General features: G+C 45.8%; 1 protein-coding gene across 1 annotated transcript in view; it reads left to right on the top strand.

The window, feature by feature from the left end:
- The first annotated feature begins 5,416 nt into the window (after positions 1 to 5,416).
- COL6A6 (collagen type VI alpha 6 chain) overlaps positions 5,417 to 19,585 on the top strand; it is an 86,407-nt gene continuing 72,238 nt past the window's right edge. The window contains exons 1-7 of the mRNA XM_075125707.1: positions 5,417 to 5,537; positions 6,587 to 6,682; positions 8,593 to 9,201; positions 9,792 to 10,400; positions 12,493 to 13,053; positions 14,357 to 14,914; positions 16,797 to 17,372. Of these exons, the coding sequence (XP_074981808.1) occupies positions 5,504 to 5,537; positions 6,587 to 6,682; positions 8,593 to 9,201; positions 9,792 to 10,400; positions 12,493 to 13,053; positions 14,357 to 14,914; positions 16,797 to 17,372 (3,043 nt within the window). The 5' untranslated portion in view covers positions 5,417 to 5,503. The remainder of the gene's footprint in view (positions 5,538 to 6,586; positions 6,683 to 8,592; positions 9,202 to 9,791; positions 10,401 to 12,492; positions 13,054 to 14,356; positions 14,915 to 16,796; positions 17,373 to 19,585) is intronic.

The following is a 19,585-nucleotide window of genomic DNA, read 5'->3' as shown; positions in this document are numbered from 1 at the left end:
AGCGCCTGAAGCCAGCCCTCCTCCTTCCCAGTCCGCCACTGCTCCCACTTGGGCCCAAGGGGCACCTCCCCCACTATGCCTAGATGAGCAGGAGAGCCCCGCCTCCGCTGCATGCAATCTCGTGGGGCCTGTGGAGGAGGGTGCGGCAGGGTTACCGCTGGGCATGCTCCCTCCCATTAACCATTGCTTCTGCTCCCACCTCTGAGGAGCCCCTGGACTCTTCCACCAACCCGGCTGCAGATGGAACCCCGCTGACAGCCACCGAGCCTGCTGAGGCGATGGCCAGTGCCACGCGGCCAGGACCCGAGCCACCAGGGGCACCCCTCGATGCGCTCCTCGTGGTCCAGTACCTGGGCGACTTGGCGCGGGTGGAGGCTTGCAAGGCCATCTATTCGGCAGCCTCTTCCGCCCGGGTCAACTGGGTCAAGCACTCTGGCCTGGTGGTAGGGGACTGGTGGCAGGCGAGCTCCCTCCCACCCGCACTTCAGGCCATCCGGTGGAGCGAGGGTCCGCTGCTCTACCTTGGCGTCTACCTTTCTGCCACACATTCCTCTCCGCTGGAGAACTGGCATGGTTTAGAGGGCAGGGTGATAGGACTACTCCAGTGCTTCTCCCTTTGAGGGAGAGCACTGTTGCTTAATCAACTAGTCATGTCCATACTTTGGTACCAGTTCAACACCCTGGTCCTGGCCCTAGGTTTCCTGGCCAACCTCTGGATATCAATTCTGGAGTTCTTCTGCCCAGGACTGCACTGGGTCTCTGCAGGTGTTCTCCATCTACCCCTGGAGGAGGGAGGGCAGGGCCTGAAGTGTCTCCACACTCAGGTCCATGTCTTCCGCCTCCAAGCACTGCAGAGGCTCCTTTATGGTGCAGGTAGTCCGGCATGGAGCATACTGGTGCATGCCTTCCTCCGCCGCTTCCGAGGGCTCCAATATGACTTGCAGCTCCTTTATCTCCATCCGAGAGGTCTTCCGCAACACACCTCCCAGCTGCTGGTCTTCTACCAGGAACTCCTCCGGACATGGAAACTGTTCTCAGCGACCAGGTCCATGGTGGCCACCGTGGGGGCAGATCTCCTCGTGGAGCCCCTGCTACACAACCCCCAGCTCCGTGTGCAGGTGGCGGAGTCCCCCTTGGTGTGCCAGAGGTTGATCCTGGCAGAAGTCACCAGGGTCAGAGACCTCCTGGACTACGACCGGGGAGACTGGCTGGATCCCCTGATGCTCGCTCAGCTCATGGGGCTCTACAGGCCTTGTACTCCCCGGCGCGTACTTCAGGAGGTGAGGGCTGCTTTGCCGCCCGCTGCTCGGGTTTACCTCAACTGGGTCCTAGGAGAGGGCAGACCCTCCGGAACTTTTCATCGTGCCCCTACCCCATAGAGCCAACCAACTCCACCCCCTCACCCCCTGTCCCTTCACCGTGAGCCAGTGGCATGATTTGCAGTCGGTTTGTTTCCAGACTGTGCCAAGGAAACATCTATACACGCTCGTGCTCCACACCCTTCACATCTCACCCTCGCGCCCCACCCTGACACGAAGTGGCGGGACCTCCTGCCACCTCTAGAGGGTGAGGAACCCTGGTGGGCCAGCCTATATTCCACCCTGGTCCCGAGGCCTGCCGGGGAAATCAGTTGGCGGCTCCTTCACAGGGCCATGAGCATGGGCGTTTGCACAGTTCACCCCTATCCAGACACCTGCCCCTTTTGCGGCATGAGGAAAATCCTGGCGCACATATACTTAGAGTGCACCAGGCTGCAGCCCCTATTCTGGCTCCTCACAAATATTTTGTTAAGATTCTGGTTGCATTTTTCCCCTCACCTCCTTACCTATGCACTCCCTATCCGTGCCCCTCTAAGTCACGGGACCGCCTGGTCAATCTCCTCCTGACCCTGGCTAAAGTGTCCATCTATAAAACCAGGGTGAGGAGGTTGGCCGATGGAGTCTCCCCTGACTGTGGGGCCTATTTCTGACCCTCCGTCCATTCACGTATCCGGGCAGAGTTCCTCCGGGTGGCGTCCACTGACTCCCTTGATGCCTTTGAGGAGCAGTAGGCACTGTCCGGGGTTCTCTGCTCGGTGTCCCCATCTGGTTCCCTTTGTTTGACCCTTTAACCGCACTCCTGTACCTGCTATTTCATTAGTTGTCCCCTGTAATTATTTGGTTTCCAGATCCTATGGACCCCTCTTAGGCTGGGGGGGGGATCCTTTAGCAGTGGGCGGGCAAAGCCCGCCCTCTTTCTAGATCCCAATAAGGCTACTCTGCTGTACCCAACTGGCCTGTGTCTATCACATAACCTATAAGTAAATATCATGACACAGAAGTTAGTACTTCCATAGACAAGTAACTTAGCAACAAGTTTTTACAGACTCACAGGACTCATGCTCTTTCTTTGCTCCGAACGGTCCCTGGGAGGAACCCCCTTCATTGTGACAGTCCTTCTCAGGAGTCCACTCTCTCGGGGCTTAAGCTGTATGCTCCACCGCCTCCTGGAACTGCACCTCTCTGAGCGGTCAGCCTGGGGCCTCCACATCCAGAGGGAATAACGGAACCCTGATCTCTAGACTGCAGTGACTCAGCCAGTGTAAAACAGACGGGTTTATTGAGCGTCTGTAAAAAGCATAAGAGGCTCTCAGGGCTCTTGGGCCTAACATCCCTCAGCAAAGTACGTCTAGGTCTTGTGTCACAATGGAATGCAGAGAGCCATTTCATTGTACAGCTACCACTATAAATCCCTATTCTCATTTAGCTGTTTTTTATTTGTTTAAATATTATGTTTTAATAGCTATACAGAAGGGACACAGGAAAACACCCGTAAAACATGAACTCTTAGGAGTTTCTTTATATTAAACCTGAATTGCAGAGAAATATGTAGTTGGAAGGGACAGTGGTAGCATTTAAGCTGCCTTTCATCATTGCAGAGAGCCTCATGTGCAATAATAGTCATTATTATTTGTAGTGATCTTTAGTAGTATAATGGTATGCAATTACATTGTAAGGCAATATCTAAATCTTGGCAGGCCAACAGGTTCTCTCCAGGGCCAAAGGGCTCTTCAGGGTTTGCTCTCTAGTAAAAGCACAGCAATTACTGATTCCGTATGAGGAGAGATTAATAAGACTGGGACTTTTCAGCTTCGAATGGGGAGATATGACTGAAGTCTATAAAACCATGACTGGTGTAGAGAAAGTAGATAAGGAAGTGTTGTTTACTACGTCTCATAACACAAGAACTAATCACTTCGGGATCACCAAATGAAATTAATAGGCAGCAGATTTAAAACAAATAAAAGGAAGTATTTCTTCACACAACGCACAGTCAACCTGTGGAAGTCCTTGCCAGAGGATGCTGTGAAGGCCAAGACAATAACAGGGTTCAAAAAAGAACTAGATAAATTCATGGAGGATAGGTCCATCAATGGCTATTAGCCAGGATGAGCAGGAATGGTGTCCCTAACCTTTGTTTGCCAGAAGCTGGGAATGAGCAACAGGGGATGGATCACTTGATGATTACCTGTTCTGTTCATTCCCTCTGGGGCACCTGGCACTGGCCACTGTCAGAAGACAGGATGCTGGGCAAGATGGACCTTTGGTCTAACCCAATAGGGCTGTTCTTATGTTCTTATGCTTTATGTTGCATAGGCACCTGATTAAGCGGCTGATTGAAAGTGTACCCCTTTAAATTGAAATGTATCCACACAGCCTAGCTCCAGTGTGTTTAAATGTAAATGAAAAAGATTCTAAATGAAATACACGTGAAGTTCATTTATCCAAATGACTTGGGGGAATGTCTGATACCTTTGGGCATTGGGATTAAGGGAAATGATATTTTTAGCTGTAGTTTCACAGTGAAATTTCATGCAGTCACTGTCCATGATGACAGACTGCATTGAGAGTCGAAGTTCTGTACACAGCTGAAGTGGAAGTGTTTGTTACTCACCCAAATAACTAAAAATCCTGATGATCTGAATCAGCGGTGTGTTGCCCCATGCTCATTTGGGTAATTACGATTTTCAGTTTCCAAGGGTGTGGGGGAGAGAGACAGGGAGTAGTTGCAGGAGACAGGAGCCTACTTAGTACTCCTTGAGTGTGGGGAGCTGGGAGGAAGATGGGGGCAGTAGAGGCCCAGGGAAGCAGCATATGATTCCCCCCAAGAGCCTGTCTTGTCCCTGCCTCCTTCTGCCTGTGCTCAGCTCCTGCTCCCAGCTGGGGGGCTCTGCTGTAAGGTTGGCCCCATGACTCATCGCTGACTCTGTCTCTGGGTCTACCCTGTGGTCCTGGGCGCTCCGAATCCTGTGCTTCCCTGCTCAGCCCTGGCTTCAGTGTGCCTATGCTGAGCCATCTCTGAGTGCCCCCGGTCTCCCCCGCCAGGGCCTGGCACTTGCCGACTCAGAGGATGCTCTGGAGCTGGGGAGGGAAAGGGGCCAGAGTCATGAATGAGGGACTTCTGTTTGGCCCACCAGGCACCAACTGTTCCTTCCTGCTCCCCACTGGTGGCTCTGCTCTAAGGGCAGCTCCACGACCTGGCTTAAGTGCGCCCTGGACTTCCAGCAGCTCTGGCCTTTGCATTCCCCTGCCAGGCGGCCCCTTTCCCTCCCAGGCTGCAGAGTGTCTTCCAAACCAGCAGGTGCTGGGCCCAGGCAGGGCACTTGGAGGCAGGTCAGCATGGGGATGCTGCAGCTGGACTGGGCAGCGGCTGGAGCTGCTGGGAGCCCGCTGTCCAGGGCAGAGCTGGAGCCAGGTAGTCGGGGTGTCCCTACAGTAGAGCTACCAGCAGGGAGCAGGATGGAACAGCTGATGCCCAGTGGGCCAGACGGAAGGCCCTCATGGGCCAGACCTGGGCCCAGGCACGCCACCGATTGAAGAACACTGCAGTATTTCCTAATGACCCTTCTCAAGGGTTAAGGCCCCATTGTACTGTGCACTGTCCCTCCCCCAGACAGGTTGCAATCTAGCAGTTAGAAAGTACGGGACAGGAGAATAAACTGACAAATGGGAGGGGCAGTGAGAGAAGGAAAAACTAACAGTAGAGCCAGGGGCAATGGGAGTTGTGGAGTTGACGCTCGAGGTGGGGGCAGCGAGCGGAACTTCCCTGATTGCCCCTGAGCAGAGCGGCCACGGGGACATGCTGGCCACTTTCAGGAGCTGCGTGGAGCAGGGCAGGCAAGGAGCCTGCCTTAGTCCTGCAGCACCACCGACCAGACTATTACGCCCACCAAAGCTGCCATGGTCCCCTTTCGACTGGGTGTTCTAGTCGAAAACTAGTTGCCTAGCAACCCTAAGCCAGGCACATTTGCATAACTCAGCATGGTCTTAGTAACAGCTGGCTGCCAGCCTAATCAGTCCCAGGTGGCAACGGTTTGTAGGCTTGTATCTTTTAAAAGTAGGTTTCAAGGAGGAATCTCAGTGAGAATAAGGTGATGGCTTGTGAATGTTGTCAGAAGGTTCTTCCCCAGCATGTGGGGTGGCATGGGAAAAAGCAGGAAGGTGCTTCTGTGACAAGCAGATAAATGGATGCTCAAGGGTGTCACTGGCAGAGCGAAGGTGAGGGTCAGGGCCATAATAAGAAACTAGATTTGAAAGGTAAGGTGCCGCTGCTTCAGTGGAGAAGGGGAAGCCAGTGGAGAGGTACAAAGGGGAAATAATGTCATTAAAATCACCTTGGAAACATTTTAAATAGCTATGAAGCGGGAAGGTTGGAGGCATCGGTGCCACACAGCTGAGATTACAATAATTAATGTCTGATTTTATGGTGTAGCAGGGCAGTCACCCCGCTCTGGTTCAGAAAGGGTTAAAAGCCGGCCCTTGGAGAGGGCTGGGGCTGGGAACCAATCAGGAAAAGGCTGGGAGGCAGCCAATCAGGGCCAGCCTGGGCCCTATAAAAGGGCTGCAGCCTTGGAAAGAGATGGACCTGGCAGCTGGATAGAGAAAAAGGTACCTTGGACAGCACAGTGCTGGGAAAGGGCAGGAGGAGGAGCTGGGGGAGCTCCAGCCTGGCAAACCCTCAGGCAGAGGCCTTGATGTCAGGGCCAGAGGTTGTATTAGGGCTATGGGGAGGCATCAGGTCCAACCCCCTGGCCGATGATGAGTGGCCAGTTCAGACTTCAGTTTGCCCCTGAGGGAAGGGGCTAGATGAAGACGGGCAGTGGGTCATTGAGGTGAGGTGGGCTTAGGGGATTGGAGTTCCCTGGGGAGAGGAGGACCCCATGTGTGTGGGCGCTGCTGAGGGAAAGTATCCAGGAGAAGGGGCAGGGAGGGGACACGGTGCCTAAATTACAGTGGTGGAAATTATAATGATAAGACAAAAAGCAACAGGAGGAGGCGCACCGACACTGAGATGAGCTAATTCCCGAGGTAACTAGCAGGAGGTGCCGTGGCGGTGAGTGCACGCCGTGTTACACATGGATAAAGAAGACAGTGTATCCTTTACTGTTTTCCTGTTTCTTTATCTATATTGCTTTCGGTTCTTATAACAGCATATTGGGATTGGACTACATCTTTCCCAACCCTATAAGTTTCCTTATACTAATGCATTATGCAGTTATGTTCCAGGGTCTTTGTGGTATATGGGATTTTTATTTTATTTTTTCCAGAATTAAAGCTTGGAACGTTCATTCATAATATGAAGATGTTGCTGACTTTGTTCCTCTTCCTTATTGGGAGTCAAACTTCAGTAACTCAGACACCTGGTATTTCAGTATCCTTTGTATTCTGTTGTATTATGTGATTTTTTTTTAATACAATATTTAGTCCTCAATTTTCCCAATTGTGAAGCCTGAGACTCTTGTATCAGGATCTCTATATCTTATGAGACTTTGTATAATAGACTGAAACTGTGTTTGGATAATGGAGATGGACATTAGATTTACATATTAGGTTGATCAGTGCTATCATAAACCTTGACAGACTTATATAGATTAGGGCCAAATTCAGAGGTGAAAATGCAGATAGTGTATAAATGAAGCCCACACATGTAATTAAGTTATTTTCAAGGGAGTACCTGGGATTTAATTACTCAGCATGTGCAAAAGGAGGATCCAGGCCTGCACCCTACTCACATGGATTCTGTTGGGGTCACTAGGATTCTACATGTAATGTTCTGCAGAACTGGGTCCTTAGTATAAATCCCAGGCACAGCAAGACCTAAATTGTGGCATTGCATGTAGTGTAAGTTAGGGCAGAATTTGGCCGTGGAGGGGGCCAGATCAATGTGATTGATAGGGTGGGCATGTTGCACAATTTAGGAAAGTTGCTCAGGAGGAAAGTGGGGCTCAATGCTGCAAGGTGATCTTCTGAGAAAAACTGAGGGCTTTCAACTCCTATTGACTTCAGTGGAGGTTAAGGATGATTAGCCACTTGCTGGAGGCAATCAGCACTTGTGACAGGCACGTAACTAAGCACAGAGGAATCAAGGCAAAAAGAAAAAGCAACTTTTGCCACTTTGTGGCATACAACACAATGAGATTCTGAAGAGGGTTGCACACTTAGTCCACAGTTGCCATAGGATTCCATATGGGAGAGAATATACGTTCTCAGGAATGTGACAGATGTCATCTACTGTGGTGTAAGTTAAAGTAGGAGGAAGGGTGCTTTATTTTAACCCTTCTGTTTGTCACTTAAGGCTGTCTGGATCACTGACATACCCTTGAAATCTACTGTATTAAGGTAAACTATGACTGTGCCAGTGAAGAGTATGGGGATGACAGGAAGAGGTGAAATTTTCCCCATCCAAACTGGTGTGACCATGTAAAGCTGCAGCTCCTCTTCTCTCACCCCAATACCTTGACTCCTCCATAAGAGGTGGAGTAGTTGTCTCAGCCCTTCTTAGCTACTAGCACTGGGAATTGGGGCCAAAGGATAAGGTTCTGCCTAAATGTGGATTTTGGGCGCCACCTCCATCCCAGCCCTCTGCAGTAGAGTTAGTATGGAGATTCTTTTTGCGGTGCACAATTCCTTGCAATTCCTGAGCCTAAGTGGTTCAGGGGACTTTTCATGGGTCCTCCACACTAAGGGTGAACTACACTGTGCCATGTGCTGAACTGAATGTTAGCAAAAATAACCCAGAGTGCATTGTTTGTGGCTATGGGGTGGTGACTACAGGCAGATGTGAAAGCAGTTAGCGCTTAGAGATATTTCTCTAACTGGAAACACTAGATAATGTAAAAGCGGCAAAGAGTCCTGTGGCACCTTATAGACTAACAGATGTATTGGACCATAAGCTTTTGTGGGTGAATACCCACTTCGTCAGATCCCATTCAGTAGAAATACCAAAAAAAAATAAAAAAAATTAAATCTCAAAAAGGAAGCAGAATTGCTGAATAGCTACATCTCCTGGGAAGTCCTAGATACCAAACAGATAGTAAATTCCCATCTTTGTAATCTTTCATGATATTAAAATAAGCTTAAAATATGAGAGAGAGAGAGAGAGAGAGAGAGAATTCTTGGGCTTAGAAGGATATTTTTCAGCTTTTGGACATTATGTTTCTGGATATCTTTGGATAAATTCTTCTGTGAAGCATTGCTTTTATCATCTGAGTATTGTAGAGTTAAAGGGTAAGAAGTATGTAATAACATTTAATTTTCTGGGGTTTTTTTGCAGCCCCTACATCTGCAGATATTGTCCTTTTGGTTGACAGCTCTAATAGCCTGGGAAAAAAGGCGTTCCCCTCTATGAAGGCTTTTATTAGCAAAATGATCAGTCATCTAACAGCAACTCCTAACCAATACCGTATTGCACTTGCCCAGTACAGTGATGATTTGCACACTGAATTTCTGTTGGACACCTATAAAGCAAAGAACCCAATGCTGAACCATGTCAAAAAGAACGTTGTATTCAAGGGTGGTTCAGTAAAAACTGGCAATGCCCTTCGAAAAGTTCACAGAACCTATTTCAAAGGACCAGCTAGCGGAAGAGACAAAGAACAAATTTTGGTAGTCTTGACTTCAGGGGCATCAGAGGATGCTGTAGTAGAGCCTGCCAAGATCTTGAAAAGCAATGGGGTAAAAATCATAGCCATGGGGATTCAGGATGTTTCTCCTCAAGAACTGCAGTCAATGGCTACACCTCAATTTTCTTATAAATTTCGCACAGTGAGGGATCTCAGTATGTCTTCTCAAAACATGACCAAGATCATTGAGGATGTTATTCAAACAGATATTAATGGCATAATACCAACAGATATAATTGAGAGTGTTCCTGAGAAAGAAGGTAAGGAATGCAAGGCTATGAAAAAATTGTGATCATATTGGTTGGAAGAAGTAATTCAGTGTTAGAAAGAAAGACACCTTGAACATTTTGGGCTAAATTTTCAAAATATTAAATGACATGCATATTTTAAAATAAGGAAGAGAACAGACATGTACATGACCAGGTACCTGTGTATACAGAGAGGCATGTAACACTGACATTTTGAAAACCAGTGCCTATCTGTTCATGACTTTTTGCATGACTAACTCCGGGCTCCACAAAAGTGAATGGAGAGTGGGTGGAGTGAAGCTGTAACTATTCTTGCAGATTTGGTAATTTTCAAGAGAAAATAGCTCTTGTTGTTGGTTTATGCCCTGAAACAACTAATTAATGGGCATTTTCCTTTGGGCTTCCTCTGACGTGGCTGGTATTGACCACTGCTGGAGACAGGATGCTGGAGTTAGGTAGACTACTAATTTGATCAGTATGGCAATTCCTGTGTTTCTAGATAAATCTGGATGAGGGAAACTATTTTAGAAGACTGTTCCATGGATTGGCCAAGAAGTAGACAATTAATATTGTGTCATTTTCCCCCTCTCTTCCCACTGCAGTTTGTAATTCTGTTGCTGACGTTGTGTTCATAGTAGATGAGGGTGTTTCAAAACCAAAATCTGAAGATATTAAAAATTTCCTGCAAAATACAATCTCCATTCTTGATGTGAAGAAGAACTGTACAAAGATTGGCCTAGTGACATATAGCAGTGAGCCACACCTGTTATCTTTATTGAGCAAAGAAACAAACAAAACTGCTATTCTGCAGAAAATAAAGGGCTTTTCTCCGAGGGAAGGAAAGGCCAACACCGGTGCTGCCATTAATGCTACAAGGAAAAATGTCTTCAGTGTAAAATTTGGAAGCAGAAAGGCCCAAGGAGTAGAGCAAATAGCCATTCTGATCACCCACAGACGCTCTGAAGACAACGTAAGTGAGGCAGCTCGTGATCTTCGGAGAGCTGGTGTGACTGTATTCACCATAGGCATTGAAAATGCTGACGACACCCAGCTAACCCAGATAGCATCATATCCTCAACAGCAATATGTTACTAAGCTGACGGCATTTTCTGACCTGCCAGAACAAGCCGGAACTTTACAAAAGAAACTCTTGAATCAAATTCAGGACAAGCTGTATGTCCAGACTGAAAGAAGAGAACTACTTAAAACAGGTAAACCTTTCCCAGTAATTGTATTTCTATCTTTTCTCTAGGTGGAAGATTTTTAAGTAGAGATGGTCCTGAACCAAAAACTGGATCCAAAACCCCCTGAACTTTTGATCTAGTTCCAAACTTTAGCCTTTGAGGAAGTGCAGTTCTGTAGCTGAAACTGGATCCAAACTGTAGCTCAGACCCATCTTCTTAACATATTGACTGGTTCATGTTGTTTTATTGAATTCATGCAAAGATTCTGCATCACGGTCTCCTAGTGGAGCAATTTATGTCTTGGTGTCAGTGGGACTCTGCATAGGTGTAAAGGAGGGTCCATGCTAACAGAACCCAGTATGGGATTGGTGCCTAAATTATTTTATTTTCATTGGGTTAGCAAGTGTGGTGTGGGTTTTTTTTGTTTTTTTGGTTTTTTTAAGGTAAATAGCTTTTTTTTTTTTTCAGACAGCATCATTAATGTGCATAAATGTTTAGGTTGCATTTCTGGTGTCTGCTGGCATGGTTGTGGACAGTTTTTTATAGTCCAAGCAAACACAGCCTGGACAAGCAAGTTTTTACAGCTCCAGCCCCAGAGTTTTGTCATCACACTGGTTGAAAAACAGAGGCTGTGTGCCTGGCGGGGTTCCCTTCATCCCCTCATCACCCAAGAAGATAATTACAGATGCCTCTGAATGGGGTTAGGGAGCTCACTTGGATAGGCTCCAGGCTCTTGTACCCAGGAAGAATCCAAGCTAAACATCAACCTCCTGACACTCTGGGCAGTGCATGAAGGCTGAAAAGGATTCCTGCCACTCATCCATATCCTACATTGTCAAGTCACATCTAACATGACTACAGTACACTATATCAAAAAACAGGAATAGGGAGGTCCACTCGCCTTTGCACAGAAGCAGTCAGTCTCTGCAGTTGTTGGCCAGAAGAGTGGGTGAACTTGGGACCCTTAAGGTGGACCCTCCTACACAGTCTTCCATAAGGATAAGATTTCTTCGAGGTTACACCCTATATTCATTCCAAATGTTCCCTCTGAATACCATTTAAATCAGGTCATATAGCTAGCTATTTTCCGCCCCAAATATTATGCCACCAGAAAAGACAGGGAGCACCATTCTGGATTGTCTGAGCCTGAGCATTCTACCTGCAGACGACAGAACACTTCAGGGAATCTCCTAATCTAGTTGTCTCCTTTGCTTCCCCTTTCATACGTTTGAGATTTTCTAAATGGATTTCAAGTTGCATCAAGCTGTGAGTTGATGGTGACCCCTCCCACACAAGGTGTACAGGTTACATCAGTGGCTTTGCTTCATGGAGTTCCCCTTCTGGAGATCTGTAGAATGGCAACATGGAGCTCTATGCATACTTTTACTAGGCATTATGCCCTAGAATGAGTTTCGTCAGCAGATGTATCCTTTCAGATTGCAGGATCACGCTGCCAAACACATCAGGGTTCCCTGCACCATTGAGTACTGCTTGTGAGCCACCTTGAATGGAATACGCATAGGGACCGTCATTTGAAGAAGAAATTCTGGTTACTTACCTTACAGTAACTGGCGGTCTTCAAGATTTGTGGTCCCAAGGTTTGTGGTCTCCACTACCCACCCTCCTTCCACTCTGCTTCTGATCCCTTCCTTGGATTATTCATGGTAGAAAATGAACTGGAGAGGTGGTCAGTCCATGTGGTCCCTTATGCCCTCGACTTGGAGCACAAGGAGATGATGGGCACTGATGTGGACCAAGAGACACTGCTGTTGAAAAATCTTCTGGTCTTAGGCACATGGAGTGCATACACACCTCGAGTGGCGTACAGATAGGGATCACATAACCTGAAGAACTCCAGGTATCATAAGATAAATAACCAGCATTTCTAAGCCATTGTTACTTTACATTGAGGTTGCAGCCACGTTGCGCCATGATCACCTCACTCTCTGGCAGATTTTCTGCCGCTGTGGAACTCCACCTGGGTTTGTGTCATTGTATAAATACTGGTTAACTCTGGGCCCTAATTACATGTCTATCTGCTTTGGTGCTTCTCTCAATGCTTCTCTCTTTAAATTTTGTTCTCGCACTAATGCTGTATACAATTTCTTTTTCCATGTAGGATGTATGGACACAGAGGAAGCTGATATTTATGTGCTCATTGATGGCTCAACAAGCATTCATCCTAATGACTTCGGAGACATCAAAAAATTTTTGAAGGAAGTGGTTAAGATGTTTAACATAGGGCCGAATAAAGTTCGCTTTGGAGCTGTGCAGTACTCACATGTCAAAAGACTGGAGTTTGAACTTCATGAATACAGCAAAACAAACGATTTAGAGACTGCCATTGACAACATTAGGCAAATATATGGGAATACCTATATTGGAGAAGCTTTGACTTTCATGCAGCCACTGTTTAAAAACGCAAGGGAGCAGAGAGCCGGCAGGGTGCCTTGTCACCTCATTGTCCTAACCGATGGGGAGTCACATGACAGTGTGAAGGAGCCTGCTGAGAGCCTGAGGAATGAGAAGGTTAATATTTATGCCATTGGTGTAAAAGAAGCAAATGAAGGACAGCTACATGAGATTGCAGGGTCAGAGAGCAGGACTTTCTTTGTGCATGAGTTTGACTCTTTGAAAAACATAAAAAATGAAATTGTTCAAGGGATCTGTTCTGGAGAAGGTAAGGAAAATTTTGATTTTGCCCTTTGAACTCAGAGTGCTAATTGAACACAGCGCTTCTCTTCTATAACAAGCAATTTCAAGTTCAAAACATAAGCATATTAGTCCAGCCTGAATAACTGAAATGTAGAAATATACTTTGGGCACATTTTGAACTGAGATGGCTGTCCGCAAGCCAATTATAAATAATGCAGTTTTCTTTCTTTCTTAAATCCATTATGTGTATGTTCATCATATGCTATAAAAAAGCAAGGGTATTTTTATTTGGTTTCAATCAGAGCATCAAAGCACTCCTTCTCCTTCCTCCTTTTTTCCCTCAGCTTTGTAACAAACAAGATGGCTTTTCAACTGAAGAGGGTAGTCCTACATCAAGTAGTGTGTTTTCCAACTTGTCATGTTGTGTTGCTATTGTCCCAGTGTAAATACCTGTGTCATGAATTGTTCAGGTGCCCACAGAGCACTAACCCTACCATCAGTCTGCAGTCAGGCAAGATGACATTTAAGATCATTGTCTTTGTAAGTCTGTAATGCTCAATAGCCTTCAACCCCACCACCACCACCACACACACAAAGAGTAAGAGGAACACAAATGCAAGCTAAATTCTCTAGCAGTGAGCTATGTCAAGTTGGTGTTTGTGATTAACAGGTACATTATTAGAATGCTAGTGCCATATGCTTATACACAGCTGTAAACACCTGAATCTTTTGTGCCTCTATTGATTTGTGAACCACAGAATCTTTTTCTGTTCGGAAATGGAAGTGGCTCAGGCAACAAACCACAAGCTATAACTCTCCTGTGTGTGTAAATGCATGTACCTAGCAAACCTCTCCTTAGCAACCCTACTAAACTTATAGCAGTGCTGTCCAGTGTCATGCAACTCGGGTGGCACTCACACAAGCAGCAGCCCTGTCACACCTGTGCTCAGCCCATCCGGATCCTCATGCACCCAGTCAGGCTGCAGGGACAGCTCTGCAGTTGATTCTCCTGGAAGCTACTGTGACACTTGGGTGACCTCTCTGCCTCACTTCTAGCTGCTCCTTAGTAGATTCTAATGCATGGCAGCAACCGGAGAAGGGGGCAGTAACAGCATGTGAGAGAGGGCCCCAGGCTCCCCGACCCAGCTATTCTCCAGACAGCACCCACCCATCCATTCACCTACCTCATTATTCCCCCATTTACCCAGCACAGCCAGAAATCTTAGCACCCACCCATCTATCCCAGACCATCCTGCCCCAGTTAAGCCTATTTACTTATTTTTAATGTACAGCCTGGGTTATACTAATATAAATGTTTTCTTCTGTAGCCTGCAGAGAAATGACAGCTGACATCATGTTTCTAGTGGACAGTTCTGGAAGCATAGGACCAGAGAACTTTTTGAAAATGAAAAACTTTATGAGAGAACTGGTGAACAAATCTGACATCAGCGCAGACCGAGTGCAGGTTGGGGCCGTCCAGTTCAGTGGCACAAACAAGGAAGAGTTCCAGCTTGACCGATACTCTTCAAAAAGTGACATTTTCAGTGCTATTGATAGAATGTCTCTTATAGGGGAAAATACACTAACAGGAAGCGCATTGACATTTGTGGCTGATTATTTCAAGCCTGCCAAAGGTGCGCGTCCCGCTGTCAAAAAGATTCTTATCCTCATAACAGATGGGGAAGCGCAGGATGAAGTAAAAAGTCCAGCAAGAGGCCTACGTGATCAAGGTGTTGTTATCTATTCTATTGGGGTGTTTAATGCAAATAAAACTCAGCTGGAAGAGATTAGTGGGAAGCCTGAGCTGGTTTTTTACGTTGAGAAGTTTGATATTCTGAAGCACATAGAAGATGAGATCATCTTTGGAATATGCAGGCCTCATGAGGGTAAGTACTGCTGTTTTCAATAACTCATGTCAGTCTGTGTAGGAATTTTGTTCTGTCCAGATAGTTGAGTATTGTAATAAAGTAAATAAACAGGCATGCTTTCTCCTTGCAATGCCATCTTCTCTTGGAGATGCCTACAGGGATGAGAAGCATGCAAGAAAATGAAGGTAGAATTTGGATCACAGTACCAGGAGGTCTGTCCTACTAGCTTTCAAAGATGCTACATTCTCTCAAACAAATAATATAAATTTCATAATATTTTAAAAGTACATGTATGCTAATGTGTGTAAGAAAAGACTAAGAATCTGATTCTCCCTTATACTAAGGCTTTTTTGTGGTGTTCTGGCAGTGTAAAACATCCTTGGGGACTGATTCTTGTTTACACTAATGGCCTAGTTCTGCCCTCATTTACAAGGGAGCAACTTCTATTGAAGTCACAGAAATTGTACACATGTAAATGAGGGCAGAAATGGGCTCTATAGGTTGTATTTACCTGATAGACACAGACACACACAGAGAGTCTGGCCCCTATCCATGTTGCCAGCAATACAGCACCGGAAACTAGTTTTCTTGGAACCATATTTACAAGTTTCAATGTGGGTTCCAGATGCGGTTCAAACCCAATGTAGCCAAGGCTTTTAAGAAAATGTGTTGATGGAAGCATTTAAATAGGTGCAAAAGAGGCATAAAACAGTGTAAAGATAGATGAAAATGGTAGTGAGTACCACATGCTACTAATTTTGGGGGGGCATTGCACAGCTTGCTGGTGCATAAGAACCTGAAAAATGGAATAGCCCAGGGCCAGGTTATGCCTGGCCCCATACATGGGTGTGCAATGGGGCTGGGGAGAGCACAAGGAATCTCCCTCCTCTTTGCACATTGCATGTTCCATCTCAGGGGCTTACAGGACTGAGATCTGGTTATCTTTTTCACTCACTTATCCAATTGCAAAAAACACATTTTTGCTGTCGCAAAGTGAGAACAGATCAAACCTGCCACTGTGTTATGCCCTGAAAGGTATAAATTCTGTTCCATGTTTAGGAGCTACAATGTCCTCCTTACGAAACTGTTAATCAGGTATTGACTTCCCATCTCCTCGTCATAAATGCTGATCTTTAGTTTAGGAGTAGTTTTAATGGGTTTCACAAAAGTCCCGTTCAGCCCTTTTTGGTCACTGCAACACAGGGCCTTGGGGGCTGTGCAGGGGTGGCAGGGCTTCAGTCTCCAAACTGAACATTTTTCTTACACACAGAAAAAAAATTGCAATAGATCCAAAGCACAAAATAAATTCTGCTATCATTGATGCTGGTGGGTCTCCATGCATTTCAGTGTGGTTGCATAGATGCAAATGGCAGCAGAATTTGGCTCATTTCCATTAGTAAATAGTACATAAAACTGTGTGTGATGACTCTGTAGAACAAGGGTCACAGAAATTTGACTTAACTCCAAAAATGAAAAACTTAAAATATGTTTTTGGGGGGAAAACACAAGCTTTTAGTTGGTGCTTGTATTCTAATAGAATACAGATTCATAGTTTTTTTTTGTTTTTTTTTTAAGGCCGGAAGAGACCATTACGATCATCTAGCTTGATCCCATTCTGTTGTGTTACCATTCATTTCTTCCCCCCGTCTCTCTGGATTTTAGATTAAGTTGAAACTATCAGTTATTTTAGGATTAGTGGTTAGGCTCTTCTGTTGTGCACTGATGGATTTTCCCAAAACATGCCTAACATAGGATGTTCAGTTGTGTTGCTGCCTCCAAAAAGTGATCCAAATTCACAAGCTTTGCTTGAATACAAAGGGACTAATAAGAGAGATTCAGTAAGAGTCCGTATGTACTTATCTGTTTGGGTTTTTTTGTTTTGTCATTTGTTCTTTTACAGAATGCAAAAGGATAGAAAGATTAGATGTTGTGTTTGTGATAGATGGATCTGGGAGCATAAGTCCCTTGCAATACCAAACCATGAAAGACTTCATGATTGCCTTGGTGAAGAAATCTGATGTCGCTCCAGATAGAGTTCAGTTTGGAGCTGTAAAATATTCTGATGAACCGGAAACGTTTTTCTACCTTAATAAGTACACAGCAAAATCCGAGATTGTTGAGGCTATCCAGAATGACTTAACTAAAGGAGGTTCAACGTATACGGCCAAGGCAATTGACTATTCGGAAGCTCTGTTTGCTCAGGAGCACGGCAGCCGCAAAAGCAAGGGAGTTCCACAGATTCTTATAGTGATAACAGACGGTGAGTCGCATGATAAAGCACAGCTTGGTGACACAGCCAAGAGATTAAGAGACAATGGAATTATTATCTATGCTGTTGGGATAGAAGGAGCAAAACCTGATGAGCTTTTGGCCATGGCCGGATCAGAAGACAAATATTACTATGTGGATACATTTGAAGGACTCAAAAACACATCTATAGCAATATCAGAAAAAATATGTGATGATTCAAAACCAGGTAAGTGTTTGTTTTTACTACTCTATACAGTTTAAACTTTCCTTATCAATTTATTTAAAAATTGGCGAAGATGGGGAGACACATCTCTAAAATTTCAAAGCAATGTGTATAGCTTCATTTGTTTATCTAGCTTCCTTATGGTATTCTTTTCTCTTTAGAAAGCCACCCTATAGGGAAAAAGGGAAGTTTCTTAAAGTTTATCCTTACTTGATCCTACAACTGAGGATTTTCATTGGTTAAATAGTTGATGATATTGTTAGTCTGTGCAGGTTCAGAACTTTCATTAAGGGTAAAATTAGGGCACTAACCTTTCACTTTGAAAGGCCTGAGGTCAGGTTTCAGTTTGCTTATCCCCACAACAACTAGTCTAATCAATTACATACATCACAAAAGCACCACATGATTTGGCCTGGTTGATGAGCTCTGCTGAGGAAATAGGCAAGAACAGGCAGATGGGGACAATTGCAAGTGGCAATCAAAATGCAGTGGCAATTATGAGGAAACTTACACCATGCAAACTGCACAGTGGCATCCTCTTGTCCAGTGGTGGGCAACTTGCAGCCTCTCAGGGTAATCCACTGGTGGGCCGTGAGACAGTTTTACATTGACCGTCCGCAGGATGAACCACACCTGGGTTGAATCAGGAGCTGGCAGATTAAAAAAAGCAGGAAGCTTCAGAGGGGTGGGAGAGAAAGTTGTAATTAGGTTTATAGACTGCAGGGAGGGAGCAAGAAGGTTCCTGTAAAGGCACTGGGTCAGTAGGGAAAAAAGCTGAAGTTGGAGGAAGGTCTCTAGGCAGTGAGACCTGGGAGAGACCTTGGACAAGCAGGAGAGAGACTGTAAAGGCCAGCTGCGATGAAGACTGTGTGAGTTTGTGTTTTGTGTGTTAATCTGGAGAGGGACCTTGAACTGCCTGGGGCCTACAGGACCAGTATGTGTCAGAGGACTCAATAAATGGGATGTCTTTGGTGGGATTCTTGGAACCACTTCTGAACTATGAGATCTAAAGGGCCATGGAAGGTGGATAACAGAGTGAGGGTGCTGCAGAATGATCTCTGGCTGTAAGGGATTGCCCAGGGGGCAGTGAGCAGGCCTGTGCTACAGTGACCCTATGGGCTTTTTGCTAACTGTTCACTTATTTTCTGTTCATTATTTGCACTGTTAGTGGGCCAACATAAGTCACATGATGTTTCTGCTCCCCGATTGGATGATTGTAATTTTTTTTTACAGGTGAATAAAGAATAACAAGTAACAATGTATTTCTAGTATAGATTTTCAGATGAGCATTCAAATTAAAATTCATGGCACTCCTGTGACTCCCACAGCTTTCTCACTCGTCTGGCAGCTGTTGGAATATTTGCAAGTGATGAATAACATGATTCCATGGATACCATCAGTGTGAATGTATTTAGTCACAAGAATATTTACAAATTGCTGTTTGTATTATTTGACCGGTGCCCTGGGTCAGAGTGGACTGTAATCAACCTCTCCTCCTGGGGCTACTGGAGTGCTGCTGTCCACCAAACTTCTTTAGATAGTCAGTAGTGTGACAGCTTTACTGCGCCTCAGAGGCAAGCACCATAGGGGCTAGGTCCTGTAGGGCTCCCAGGAAGCACTCGGAGGCACGCCTGTGTGAACGAATAGTTGACTACGGCTGGGAGGAAAGGTCCATGCATACTCTTATTACAACACCTTAGCCTAGATCTACGCTGACAGTGGGGTGCAGAGTACATACACTACATGCCTCTCTACCACAGGTATAAAGAGCACAAGACAGAGAGGCTCTGCTTAGGAAAATAAAGACATGCCAGAATCTTAGGGCATATATCCTATTCTCTCTATGTGCCCAAGTTGTGCCTCCCCTGTCGACACTATTTTTAGCAGTATAGTGTCCCTCTTGCGAGGAAAGGCTCTAGCAAGCATCAGGCAGTGAGGAAAGGCTCTGGCAGCTCCCTGTTGCCTGAGCCTTTTCCCTGAGGTGTAGTTACCCAGTACAGTGTTGATGCAGCCTGCTTTTCACCGTGGTGTGTAGCTACACATATCCTACACACCGCCACCAGTGTAGACAAGGCTTTTGTCAGTTACAACAATGACCATTGTTAACTTGGCCATAAGGGGAAAGTCCAGTAAAGGGTTGGGTCTCCTGAAGCCTAGTAGTTGAGGTTCTTCTAATTCATTCTGTTATCTGAGGACAATAGCAGAACACCTGCTGG

This window comes from Caretta caretta, chromosome 2 (genome assembly GCF_965140235.1).
Source record: "Caretta caretta isolate rCarCar2 chromosome 2, rCarCar1.hap1, whole genome shotgun sequence".
Classification (NCBI taxonomy): domain Eukaryota; kingdom Metazoa; phylum Chordata; order Testudines; family Cheloniidae; genus Caretta; species Caretta caretta.
Note: the sequence above shows the minus strand (reverse complement) of the source record. Positions and strands in the feature narration are given on the sequence as shown.